This window comes from Coregonus lavaretus, assembly GCF_964263955.1.
Source record: "Coregonus lavaretus genome assembly, chromosome: 4".
NCBI lineage: Eukaryota > Metazoa > Chordata > Actinopteri > Salmoniformes > Salmonidae > Coregonus > Coregonus lavaretus.
Genome location: NC_139991.1, coordinates 12152714 through 12165011, shown reverse-complemented (window position 1 = coordinate 12165011; position 12298 = coordinate 12152714). Strand labels below are relative to the sequence as shown.

The following is a 12298-nucleotide window of genomic DNA, read 5'->3' as shown; positions in this document are numbered from 1 at the left end:
AATGAAACCCGTAGCGGGTGGTAGCTGTAACAAAAGGCCCACACATTTAAAGGCCCAGTGCAGTGAAAAACGTGATTTTCCTGTGTTTTTATATATATTTCCACACTATGAGGTTGGAATAATACTGTGAAAATTATGATAATGCCCTTTTAGTGTAAGAGTTGTTTGAAAAGACTGCCTGAAATGTCTGCCTGTTTTGGTGGGATGTAGTTTTGGCCTGCCTGGTGACATAACCTGGTGGTAAATTACTTAATAGACCAATAAGAAAGCATTCCAAACCTCTGCCAATAACAGCTAGCTTTCCCTTTTACCCTCCCCACTCAGACCACTCCCAGACAGTCATAGCTAAATTATTGCTTGAGAAATTGCTCTTTGCTATTAAGATATGTTTCTTTTGGACCATTTCAATTGAAAAAACAATCACAGTAAGGTACTTAATTGTTACCCAGAAATGATTTGATATTGAGATAATAACGGCTGCATTGGACCTTTAAGACATTACATGTTACCCCAGGAAACCCATTGAGGGTGGTAACTGTAAAAAGTATTTACCCAGGATACCCATTAAGGGCAGTAACTATAGAAACAAGGTAGCTTCATTCACATCAGGGGAATTTAGTAAAGTGTCAGCAGCCTATTTGCAACGCACCTCGTTTTTGTTTTTTGATTTACTTGTTGCACTTGCATTCAGTAGTGTCTATGAATCACATGATTATGAAGGCATAAATGTATGAAAGCGTGTATACTTACATTAAATGTATGTATTTCTGTCCTTGTCTATTAATGTTATGTATTAGCCTGTCATGTTTTATGTGGACCTTAGGAAGAGCAGCTGCTGCTTTAGCAGTAGCTAATGGGTATCCTAAATAAAATACCAAATGCAGACTCATGAGCTCAACATTTCTTATAGTACCCATTCAAGACTTTCAGACAAGTGCCGAGGAGGGCTGTGGTTGTTTCTGGACAGGGCCCGTATCAACAGGGTAAATGGCGCCATCTGCTGTTTTTACCACAAGCAACTACCGAAAACATATGAGTGCCTTAGCAGTCAAACTAGTCCACAATCAATACCACCATCACACACCTTGACTAGAATTCACAAAATAGAATTTGAGTCAAAGAAATGTACAGTAGCTAGCAAATGACTACTTGCATCATTTTTTACATTACATTTTAGTCATTTAGCAGACGCTCTTATCCAGAGCGATTTACAGGAGCAATTAGGGTTAAGTGCCTTGCTTAAGGGCACATCGACAGATTTTTCACCTAGTCTGCTCGGGGATTAGAACCAGCGACCTTTCGGTTACTGGCACAACGCTCTTACCCACTAAGCTACCTGCATGGCTGCACTGCAGCACCAAGCCCAAAAATGGACTAAAGGAGCCTAACGTTACTCCATATAGTCCTAGGACCTTACATGTTCTGTTTAAAGGCGAATTGGCTCTGGAAGCCTAAACAGCCAAATACTCCATAAATCCCTACTTTCATATCACATCAAAATAATTTCACAAATGCAAAACACACTTGCTGTACACCGTAAACAGTTGCAGCCGACAGTATTTTTCCTTCGACAACCCATTTGTGGCATCCATTCACATACGTTAGGAGACGCAGATGGCCAATTAGCACAGGTAGTAGACCTTCCATCTGTTTTCCGTAATCACACGCTGTAACATGATACTGTATGTTGGTGTGGCAACACTAACCCTACAAAAAAGGTTGATCAATTTAACCATTCGTTTTCATTACATTTCTAGCTGAGATGAAGTACTTATACTTCCAAAACAGTACCGCAATTGATGCATGTTAATGTTCAAACTGAGCATCGGGGCTCTTCCCAAAATTCCCCAGTACAGAAGACACCCTCATCCAATGACTTGTAATGTAATGGAACGGAGTCATGATCAAGGGCTATGCAGCACCCAACTGCTTCAGTGGTCAACTGTGTCCAGATGGAAACAAAATGGTATCCTTTCATTAAGCAAAATACCCAACGCAGAAAATATGCTTAACATTTAGCCTTTTCCTCTTTTACAAAGTTTATTTCTGATTTTTAACAAGTTTAGTCGAACAGGCCGAATCCCATGTCGTCATCAGATCCCTCTTCAGACTCCTCCTTCTCTTCCTTCTTCTCCACAGCTGTAAAGAGATCACAGTAATCAATTAACAATACCATCTTTACCAAATCCATTGTCTGAAAACACAGATATTCAAAGCTATAGTGAAAGTAATAATCTAATAAAGAGTTTACCAAAAGACATGTTCATAAACAAAATAAACTACCCTTTATGTACTAGTAATGTGCTGATCAACAATTTATCAATCCGAAAATGACCTGTTTTTAAAACGATCCCATACTACCAGCCTTGATGTAACTAAAATGAATGACCCCCCACCAATTAAAAAACGCATGCATTTCGCAATGAAACAGTTTTAATGCTGGTAAGTACTACAAGATTTCCCATGTATTTAGTAATGGCAAATAAGCTTTAGCTCGACTGACCAAGTGCCACATCGGTATTGAGCTGACCCACACATCAATATCTATAATTTAACGGACATCCAAAAGGTAAACTTGACAAGAATCTAGAACACTCATGTGGGCTCTGATGTATGCTCACCTGCAGCGGGGGCAGCGGCTCCAGCAGCGGCTCCACCTGAGCTGGCCACTGCCACAGCACCACCTGCTGGCATACTGGCCAGTTTACCATAGCCTGTCAGAGAAATTACAGTTAATGGATTTAACTACAACTTTAGTGATGTATATACCAATAACACTAAAACAGTGGCAGAAAAGCCTTGCTAGAGTTTCAAAGCAAATTTCTAGTAGATTAAACCACCAGTGTGCTCAGTCCAGACTGACCATCAGGTTCTAATTTTAAGTCGATGTGTTCACTTCAGTGACTTTTCATTATGCATTGACAGTGGACAGTTCTGCGACTCACCTTGGGCAATCACCTCCTCCACATTTTTGCCACCGAGTTCAGTGACGACCTGAAGGCGAAGAGAATAGGGGTCTGGAATTAGTGTTCCATAGATTACAAGCATGTCTTCTGCTTGAGCTCAACTTTCAGAACACACACAAGTTCTCTTTCACTCAACACTAAGATAAGGTAAAACGTGATATTAAACATACTTTTTCCATGCGCGTGTTGTCAGCCTCAATGCCGACACTTTCCAGGATTTTCTTGATGTCAGCAGCCTGTGGGCTGGCATTACCACCAAGGGCAGAGAGCAGGTATGCAGCAACGTAACGCATTCTGCAATAGATCATGATGCAGTTATACATCATATGCCCCCAAAAAAGAGGGCATTAAAAAATAAAATATTCAATACAGTTAAGTTACTTTGGACAAACATAAGTAGTACACATGCACATATGTGTCTCAAAAGGGAAATTAGCAGAATAACCCTATAACATGCCGAAACAATTATAACACTTGTCCATGTCATGCCCCCAGAGCATCTAGTAACTAGGCCTAATACCTACTTTTTTATTTATTTATTTTTATTTCACCTTTATTTAACCAGGTAAACCAGTTGAGAACAAGTTCTCATTTACAACTGCGACCTGGCCAAGATAAAGCAAAGCAGTGCGATAAAAACAACAACACAGAGTTACATATGGGGTAAAAAACAAAGTCAAAAATACAACAGAAATACATATATATAGTGTGTGCAAATGTAGCAAGTTATGTTATGTATGTTTCAAGAGGGATATTTATACACATTCTCCAGTATCTAAGTGAGAAAAGAATACGTTGGTTGGGCATCTTTACCAAACACTAGGATTCACTGCCTTACCTAAACATCGAATAGATTAGCTAACTAGTTAACTAGATAAAAGGTTAGCAAATGAGCTAGCTAGCACACTGTCCACAAAGATCCAGTTAGTGAGGTTGTCACTGATAAATGTTGTTTCTTCAATCAGAATTTTAAGATGTGTCATTGAAGAACTCCCTCGCGAATAACGTTACCAATCAATGAGCTAGCTGTAGTTTTGGGCCTTGTTTCTTTGCGGGAAACAGTAAGAGCGAGTACACATGGTGACATGTCATGGCTGTTAGGTAGCATGCTAACTGCCTAGCATACTCATCTCCAATACATTATTTGCTGTCCAATTTTAGGTTAGGGTAAGAAAAATATTTGAAGGGAATGCCTACGTTATGATGCCGTGTTGGACTTATTTTCATAGGGTATATATATATACTAAATTGTCTTTAGAAGACACTCACTTGACACGGAGAAGGCAGACGCGTGTTCACGACGAGATTTGCACAGGCGGAAAGGAAGTTTCAAGGCAGGGAGGAAACGGAAAAACGCTCGATGGGCGGGGAAATCGAATCAATTTTGATTGGAGGGGAAAATTACCAACAGGGTGCACTTGATTTGCAAGGCGAAGTGAGGAGAAGGTCTGGAGGCCGGGCGGCGTCAACACAATGAAAAATGTCAGGAAAATGTGAGCGACAGGCAGATAAAAAAATACAAAAACATTTAGGGAAACTGGAATCACTACATGATGAAAATTATGCGCCCCATGTAAATGTAAGTGATTGGGCCACTGTCCCGTCCAGCAAAGTGCCATTGACTCTGTGGTCCATAACGGGCCTGGACAGGGAGCTGGTACTGTGCTGTGACCTTAGAACGGACACGTAATTCGGACTACATTAGTACCAACATAGTGCCATACTCTGTGAACGGGCACAGAGCCCTTACTATAGTACCATTCTTGCCTCTTGCAATATGAGATAATGTCATCTTCAAAAGTTGGTATTAAACAAAAAACGTAGGCTTCCTAAACAAAAAGGTTAAAACTATTTATGCATTAAAGGAAATGCACAATAAAAGTGATGGTAATATTTTTGTTGTTGTTGAGAATAAAAAATAAGCAAATAAAAACAACATAACAGATGTTCATGGTATAATTTATTTTGTGCAGTTTTCAATCTAAATAATTTGGATCTAAATAATTATATACATCCACAATAAATGTAACACAATACAAATGGAAAGAATAAACTGAGAGCAGCACATTTTGTAAGTAGGCCTAACAGTCCAAAACAAGCAAACATTCAATATGATATCAAATAGTTCTGATAAATGTTGCAAGTTTGGTCTTGGTACTCGAAACAAGGACATAACACAGTCAGAAAAGGAATACAAATAATTTCTAGATTTTTTCTCTCTCATGAAAATCACTTGTAAAAAATTAAAATATCAAAAGAAAACACTTACAAAAATATTCCATTGACCCTTCCAAAGTATAAGAAGGTAGAAACCTGAGGGGTGTTTCACGAAGCTCTAGGAATTGGCAAGGTAACTGTCCTGAACATTCTGATGAAACCATTAATGTCAGTCACAAGGACAACATTTCAGTTATCTTATTGAGGGGCAAGCAGACATGTAACCAAGTGGCTATGGGGTGCCAAATCTGCTAAGCCTTTGCATATTTTTAAAAGAATGAATAGAACATACAATATTTTATTTATGAAATGAAGAAAACTTTAGAGTTAAGGAAATATAAAAGGTTTCATGATTTAGATTAATACATTTTATTCAATTAAGCAAAAACGTTAAAACATTAGTAAATAAAGACCCCCAGTGTATAAAAAAAATCTGATATCCTCCACTCGCAGTGCCCTTTATCAGAGCCAGATCTTTCCCACATAACTGTTTATCTGAATATTATGAATCTCAAGCTAAAAGTAGCCAACAACTTGAACATGATCATCCATATTTTAAGGATACACATATGGGCTTTCTATTTTATCAATATAACTGCAATTGCACAGTACATTCATGAGTGACCATCATAAGATAAAAAGACAAACTATACTATTCAGGTGAAAACAAGCATATCTGAAATTGAAATCAGTGATGCCAAATTAAGTTCACATCTTAAAGGGATAGTTCACCCAAATGGCACATTTACCTGATTTTATAGATCAACAAGTAATTATTCGAACCTGAAAGTCAGCAACCAAAAAGATGGCTTTGTTTACTTAACCACAGCTCAGCAACAGCATAGCAACATTATTGGTCTTTATTATTAACTGTATTAGTGAAGGTGGGTTTCACATACCGGTAGATCACATGCATTTTTTAATGAATGCCATTCAATAATGGGTTTACTCGTGTTGAAAGATCGCATGTAGCACCCTATTTCGAACTACCATGCTGGTGGTAGTGCAATACTGTCGTTTTCTCGTTTATACTTTTTGGAAACGTCAGTTTATGTTGGAAAACATTGGAATGTTTTGGTCGTCACTGCGACAAATTGGCCGACCTACTGTAAACCCACCTTGAATGAGTTGGCCACACCGTTGAAGTGTGATTAGAGCAAAGTAACTCAAAGAAATGAGGCAAAAAAATGTGGCTATTCTGCTGACCCGGTTCGTGAAATACCCCTCTGGTTTCAAAAGGTTCTGACTTATTGCTCTTTTGAAATATTTAAAATGTCAGGTTTGCCTAAGGTCTCAAAATGGTATACTGTCCCCCCTTACTGTCATAAGGGGAAAAGGTTATCTGAATTGTAAAAGACAGCACAGCATCTCAGTAAGCCTTCTCCCAGCCCACTGAAAACATCTACATTTGAAGGCTCTAAATCATTCATGGGATGCAAAAGTTAGAAGTTGCTGAATATTTTATGAGACAGCTAAATAATTTTTTTAAGCTTGTAAGACAGTGAAAATATCAGCATGAGGTTAAAAATAAATTCAGAGAATGCATTATTTAATTCCTTAACAATTTAAGATTAGAATCCTAAACACAGATCTACCCAGCGTTCATACCTGTTATTTTCAGGAGGAAAAACAAAACAGAGACAATGGTAAAACATACCCGCCTCCATTTAGCCTTCATATACTGGTAAACACAAAATGTCTATATCAATTTACACACAATACCTAATTTCTTCGATAATATATATATTCTATACCCCTTATATCCCAGAAATGTGTTCTATTTCAACCAGTTTTCCTTTCACGCTCAAAAATAGCAGGTGTGAAGTTTTCATTCCTGCAAATGCTTAGTAAACCTGGCGTTCAAGTGTTGAATCATCTAATAATAATAATAATAATAATAATATGCCATTTAGCAGACGCTTTTATCCAAAGCGACTTACAGTCGTGCGTGCATACATTTTTGTGTATGGGTGGTCCCGGGGATCGAACCCACTACCTTGGCGTTACAAGCGCCGTGCTCTACCAGCTATCTCTCTCTTAGTTTTGTACCCAAATTAAAATGAGGGTAATTTGAATGACAGTACAATTTTAAATACATATGTATTGCCCTGAGGCACTTTATAACGGCTGTAAAAAAACAAAAAACATCTCTTCAATCAAAGGAACCTTTGTGGTGGGTCTCACAGGTCCTCAAACGGCATCCAATATGTCAGTCCAAAATGTAATGCACATGTAAAGCGTGAATGACCAACTACTTGTAGAAATATGATAAATCTACTGTTTGCCATGAGTCGTAGTGTGGAGGACAGTGTAAGAAGTTGCAGGGGTAGGGTGTAGAAAAGGTATAAATATAATATATGTGGATACAAACTAAACTTGGTTTAGTGTGCTAAGTTTTAGGAGAAAGTTAAAATTGTGACAGATAGCTGGAACGGGGTGAAAGATAAGGGAATTGTGTGCCAGTGATGAAAAACACTATTGGGGATAGCTGTTCTGTTGCCGGCGCTTTGCAGACCTCATCTTCTCAAAGCGGGATTCCATTTCCTCAAGGACTTTAGGAGTGTACCTGACCACCAGCTTCACAGTGCCCTGGGCAGCTTTGAGAAGTTCCACAGCTTTTTCATGGTGCTCCCCCTCCACACTCTGTGGAAAGAAAGAGAGAGATAGATAAAAGGATGATTCATTTCAATAACAAACAAAATTATGTGACCGCATATGATAAATGTATATTGATAGTGGCCGTGTCCGAAATCTGACTTACCTACTATTTACTTCAACTGCATACTGTGTATTAATCGTACTACATACTATTAACAACGTACTGTTTAGTAAAAACAAATGCAGTCAGCAAAATATAACAGCATACTAGGCTCATCCTACATCATCTAATGCGCAATTGCGTTGATTCCCTACATTCGTTCATTTTGGTACAGCTTGTCCCCTCAGCTGATTATCAGCTGTTGTCAGACACATGTGGGCCTCGAAATACGATTATTTTCCTCAAGTGTGCAGCAAATTCTACTAGATAAAAAGCCAAAATGAGTATGACATCCTGGAATTTTTTAGGCACTCATTTTTCTAGGTTTCACATACTATAAAACTTTATTTTTCACCTTCACAAAATGCCTACTATTTAGAACGCAAGTACGGGTATTCGGACACAGCCAGACTGCATAAATGACACGTACCACCCCATTGACAGAAAGAAGCTGGTCGCCTCTCTTGAGGCCCCCATGGCGGTCGGCGATTCCCCCAGGAATGATGCGTGAGATGTAAATAGGAGAGTTCTGTTCCTTCCCTCCCATTATATTGAAGCCAAGTCCTTCCTCAGTCTTAGGTAGCTCCACCACACGAGGGTGTGAGTGCCCCTCACTGGCCGCAAACGCTGCAACTGTGGCCTACAGGGCAAGAGAGGAGAGGTTGTTAACCCGAAAACAGATTGTTGCCTACAGAGTTTTTGTTTAATATTGGTTGTTGTTGTTTTGACATACCTTGGCTGTGGCATTGGCCCTGACTTCAGGGCTACTGTTTATGTCCACTGTCTCATACACATGTTCATACACCTATGGAGTTGTTTAGAAAAGGCAGAAAGAAGGATGGTCAAATGCAAACTGCAAAGCTGAATTACTTCCTTCAAAAAGTCTGACATGTTAAATATTGAGATTGTGGTAGTTCTTGCTGTCCAGGGTTCCAAGCTATTAATTAATCCTCAGACTGGATACCTAATTTTGTAATCACAACATTGAAAATAATGCTTTGTGATACACTGACATTGAAGGAATGACAAATCTTACATCAGAAGTAAAATAACTAGCCTATAGGCAGCAATCAAACAATTCATTTTTTTATAAGCCTGTCTGTGTCAGACCCATCTCATAAGAGTACACAAATCAGAGCCTGGAGGTCCAGAGTACTGCTGTTTTTTTCACTCACCTGGTGCCCCAGGTCTGAATCACTCACCCTGATTGGAATTAAAATCAGCAGTACTTCTGGCCTTGAGGTCCAGATTTGGCCACATAATTTGAGTTGAACTTTGAAGGGTGTGATGGGCATTTAATGGCATAGTCTCAGCTCACCTCTCGCACAGCATTACAGAACTCGCTCTGCAAGACCCTTTGCAGTGCCTGCAGTTTTTGGGGTGGCACTTCCCCCGTCCTCTGGAGCTTGTCAAGCAATTCAATGGCTCGAGAAATGTCTGTGGGGAGAAAACATGGAGACCACCCACGTCAGAAATCTTACCAATAACTAACCACATCGATTTAGAGACTTTGGTTTGGGAAATACTTGCTTTAGGCAGATGATCTAACACTCCAGCACAAGAGCAATTGAGTCTGTTGGTTTTTGATTTTGTAGATTGATGAAGTAAATATGTCACTGCACAGGGTATTATGATACAGGCATAGCTGATCATTACCAAATCTTGATCACACCGCTTGTAAACACAAGGTAGAAATCAACGGACAGGGACATAACTTTACAACTTGTATCATCACGACTGCAAGCAACATAGTCCGGGCTTTCGGACGCAACATTTCCAAACAAACTAACCTAGCTAGCTAACGTACTTTTGTTTGGGTGCAACTGCTAACATTACTAGGCGCTACAAGGTACCTACCCGCCTTTGAGGATGGCTATCTTTTAGCTAAATTTGCTAGCTGGCTACAACATTAGCAACTCAGCCCATCTGTCTTTCAGAAAACTAAAGCGATGATATTGGCATAATCTATTTTTCTTTCGCCGTTTGAGAGGGCTAGTTATTTGAAGATTAAATGACTAGCGCTAGTTATCTAACAGTTAGTTAACTAAATTAAATTCCAGATTAGCTAGTTGTTAACTAGCTAGCCATCTGTTTGGCTAGTATGTGTATTTTCATCGGTTTAACTATTATTATTATCAAGCAATCTGTGTGGTTTGACGTGTTACCTCTTTCCAGTCGGACAGGTTCCCCCAATGAAGCCATAATAGCCAAAATCCGACACTGTTCAGGAGAAATGATCAGGCTAGCAAAATATCCACTCCGCTACAAACCACAGATTAGAGCTGTATTGACGGGGATTGATGTTGCGCCAAGGACACGCAATCGACGCAATCCCTCTGCGCAATATGCGGTCAATGTGCCCACTCCACAAACGGGGAAAAACTGAGAAGTCATACATCACTAATGTTTTATTTGATATTTTAGAAAATTTGGTGTCACAAATGTATAACCTGCAATATTTACAGCTTTTCAATGGTTATTTAAATTATATATATTAACGTATAGTTATTAAAATGTCTTATCTGATCATTATTCATAACCCAAAAAAGATTTGTTTGTAAATGTCTTTGTAAACCTACAATGTTGCTTCAATATGTTTAAAACCATCATTTTGATCTCTGTCAGTGCTTGCATCATGTATGCATTTCTATTGATGAATTTCCACTTCTCACACCAATAGGGAATGTGCCTACTGAAAGCTGAAACACCAAATAGGCCTAGTACTCATTACTATGTATTAAACCGTGTTACCTTATCATAACTGCAAAACTGAGGACATAGACTATTGACCCACTGTTTATGTTTTTGTTGTGATAGGAGACTTGTAAACACATTATATAAGCCTATAATGTGATTTTGCTCTCATAAAATGCAATTTCCTGACTACTATAGATATATACTAGAATTTAAGTGCTATTTGTGTGTGCAAATCTTATGGAATATACCTTGAATGCACTTTTATTGTTATCTTTTATTATCACAATTAGGCATCTTTTGGTATCCTTTGTGAGAGAATGTTTCTAGGCATGGGACACCTACCTGTGATGATGGGACAGGGTTGAGATGGCCCATCCAAGGAATTCACCAGTCAAGGATCCTGTCTTCAGGATTGAGAACTTTCGAATGTACTTATCATCAAGCTCTAAGAGGCCATCAGAGATCAGCTTGTAGCCTAGGTTATACGACGTAGATTTATGGGCCTACTATATGTTCTGATTCTTTGTGTGGTTGATTATATATTGAGGCTTTTATAACCAAGCCAATGCTGATGAAAATAAAATCTATCTGTGTTCTATTTGTTTGTCTGTCTGTTTGTCTGTCTGTCTGCTATAGGAGGACGAGCTCATTGTAATGGCTGTAATGGAATTAATGGAACATTGTCAAACATGCGGTTTCCATATGTTTTGATACCATTCCATTTATTCCATTCCAGCCATTACAATGAGCATGTCCTCCTATAGCTCCTCCCACCAGCCTCCTCTGGTCTGCATGCACCAGACAGGCAGGTACGTAGGTAGGATGGTAGGTATGCATGTAGGAAGGTAGGTATTTATGTATCTGTCTGCCGATCTGTCTGGCCGATCTGTCTGGCTGTCCGTCCGTCCATTCATGTTTTCATCTAATGTTTATGCAGTGTAACTAGAAATGCAGGGTTCAAACTTTATTGACATTAGTTTTGTTTTTCAGTTGCCTATAGTCATTTTTATTTCTTCAAATATTTCAATTTAATATTGCAAACAACTTCACAACATACAAAATGAATTATATTAATCCAGAAACATATGTCAATGAATAAATTTTATATATATATATATATATATATATATATATATATATATATATATTCTTATATTTTGTCCTCTGGTGGGGATAAAAAAATAAACAGCAAAGCTTTGACAACAGCACCTTGACATAGTATGTAATTCCAACATTACCTTGAGAAGTTTAGAACAGTAAACAGATAAAGTACTGAGGAGGAAAACCCTTTTACTGTTGAGTATGTAAACGGAATGTTTTGGTCAGTATCATATCCTTTTTTCTTAGGTGGACAAATTCTCAATTCACAATTGAAGCAGCATGCAATTTTTTTTTTATGGAACTCGTCCTCACCCTCTCCCTCATCCACACCGCTCTTTTCCTTCTTTCTCAAATTCTTGGCAACGTAAACAAACCACAATGTCTTGAGGAATGTGATATAGTAATTTAAACTGGGCGCAAATTACTGATCAGATCTTTTTTTAATTGTTTACAAGGTCATGAATATGTTCAATAAATAGACTGTAGTATCACTTTTACTGTATAAACGTCATCTTTTTTTACATGCAGTCCATAAAATCTTCATTTGACGGAATAATTT

The 12298-nt window shown here is 38.5% G+C and overlaps 2 protein-coding genes across 2 annotated transcripts; both read right to left on the bottom strand.

The window, feature by feature from the left end:
* Nucleotides 1-2003: 2003 nt before the first annotated feature.
* LOC311127273 (large ribosomal subunit protein P2-like) lies at nt 2004-4315 on the bottom strand. The gene is made up of 5 exons (XM_084159078.1): nt 4236-4315; nt 3137-3260; nt 2946-2994; nt 2622-2714; nt 2004-2139 (listed from the first exon to the last, which is right to left on the bottom strand). The coding sequence occupies exons 2-5, from the start codon at nt 3257-3259 to the stop codon at nt 2063-2065; spliced, it is 342 nt and encodes a 113-aa protein (XP_084015204.1). The 5' UTR covers nt 3260; nt 4236-4315; the 3' UTR covers nt 2004-2062.
* A 593-nt stretch (nt 4316-4908) lies between these two features.
* On the bottom strand, nt 4909-10206 carry LOC311128204 (protein lin-7 homolog C). Its single transcript, XM_084160224.1, has 5 exons — nt 10107-10206; nt 9260-9378; nt 8675-8746; nt 8372-8581; nt 4909-7826 (listed from the first exon to the last, which is right to left on the bottom strand). The coding sequence occupies exons 1-5, from the start codon at nt 10141-10143 to the stop codon at nt 7659-7661; spliced, it is 606 nt and encodes a 201-aa protein (XP_084016350.1). The 5' UTR covers nt 10144-10206; the 3' UTR covers nt 4909-7658.
* Between the last annotated feature and the right edge of the window lie 2092 nt (nt 10207-12298).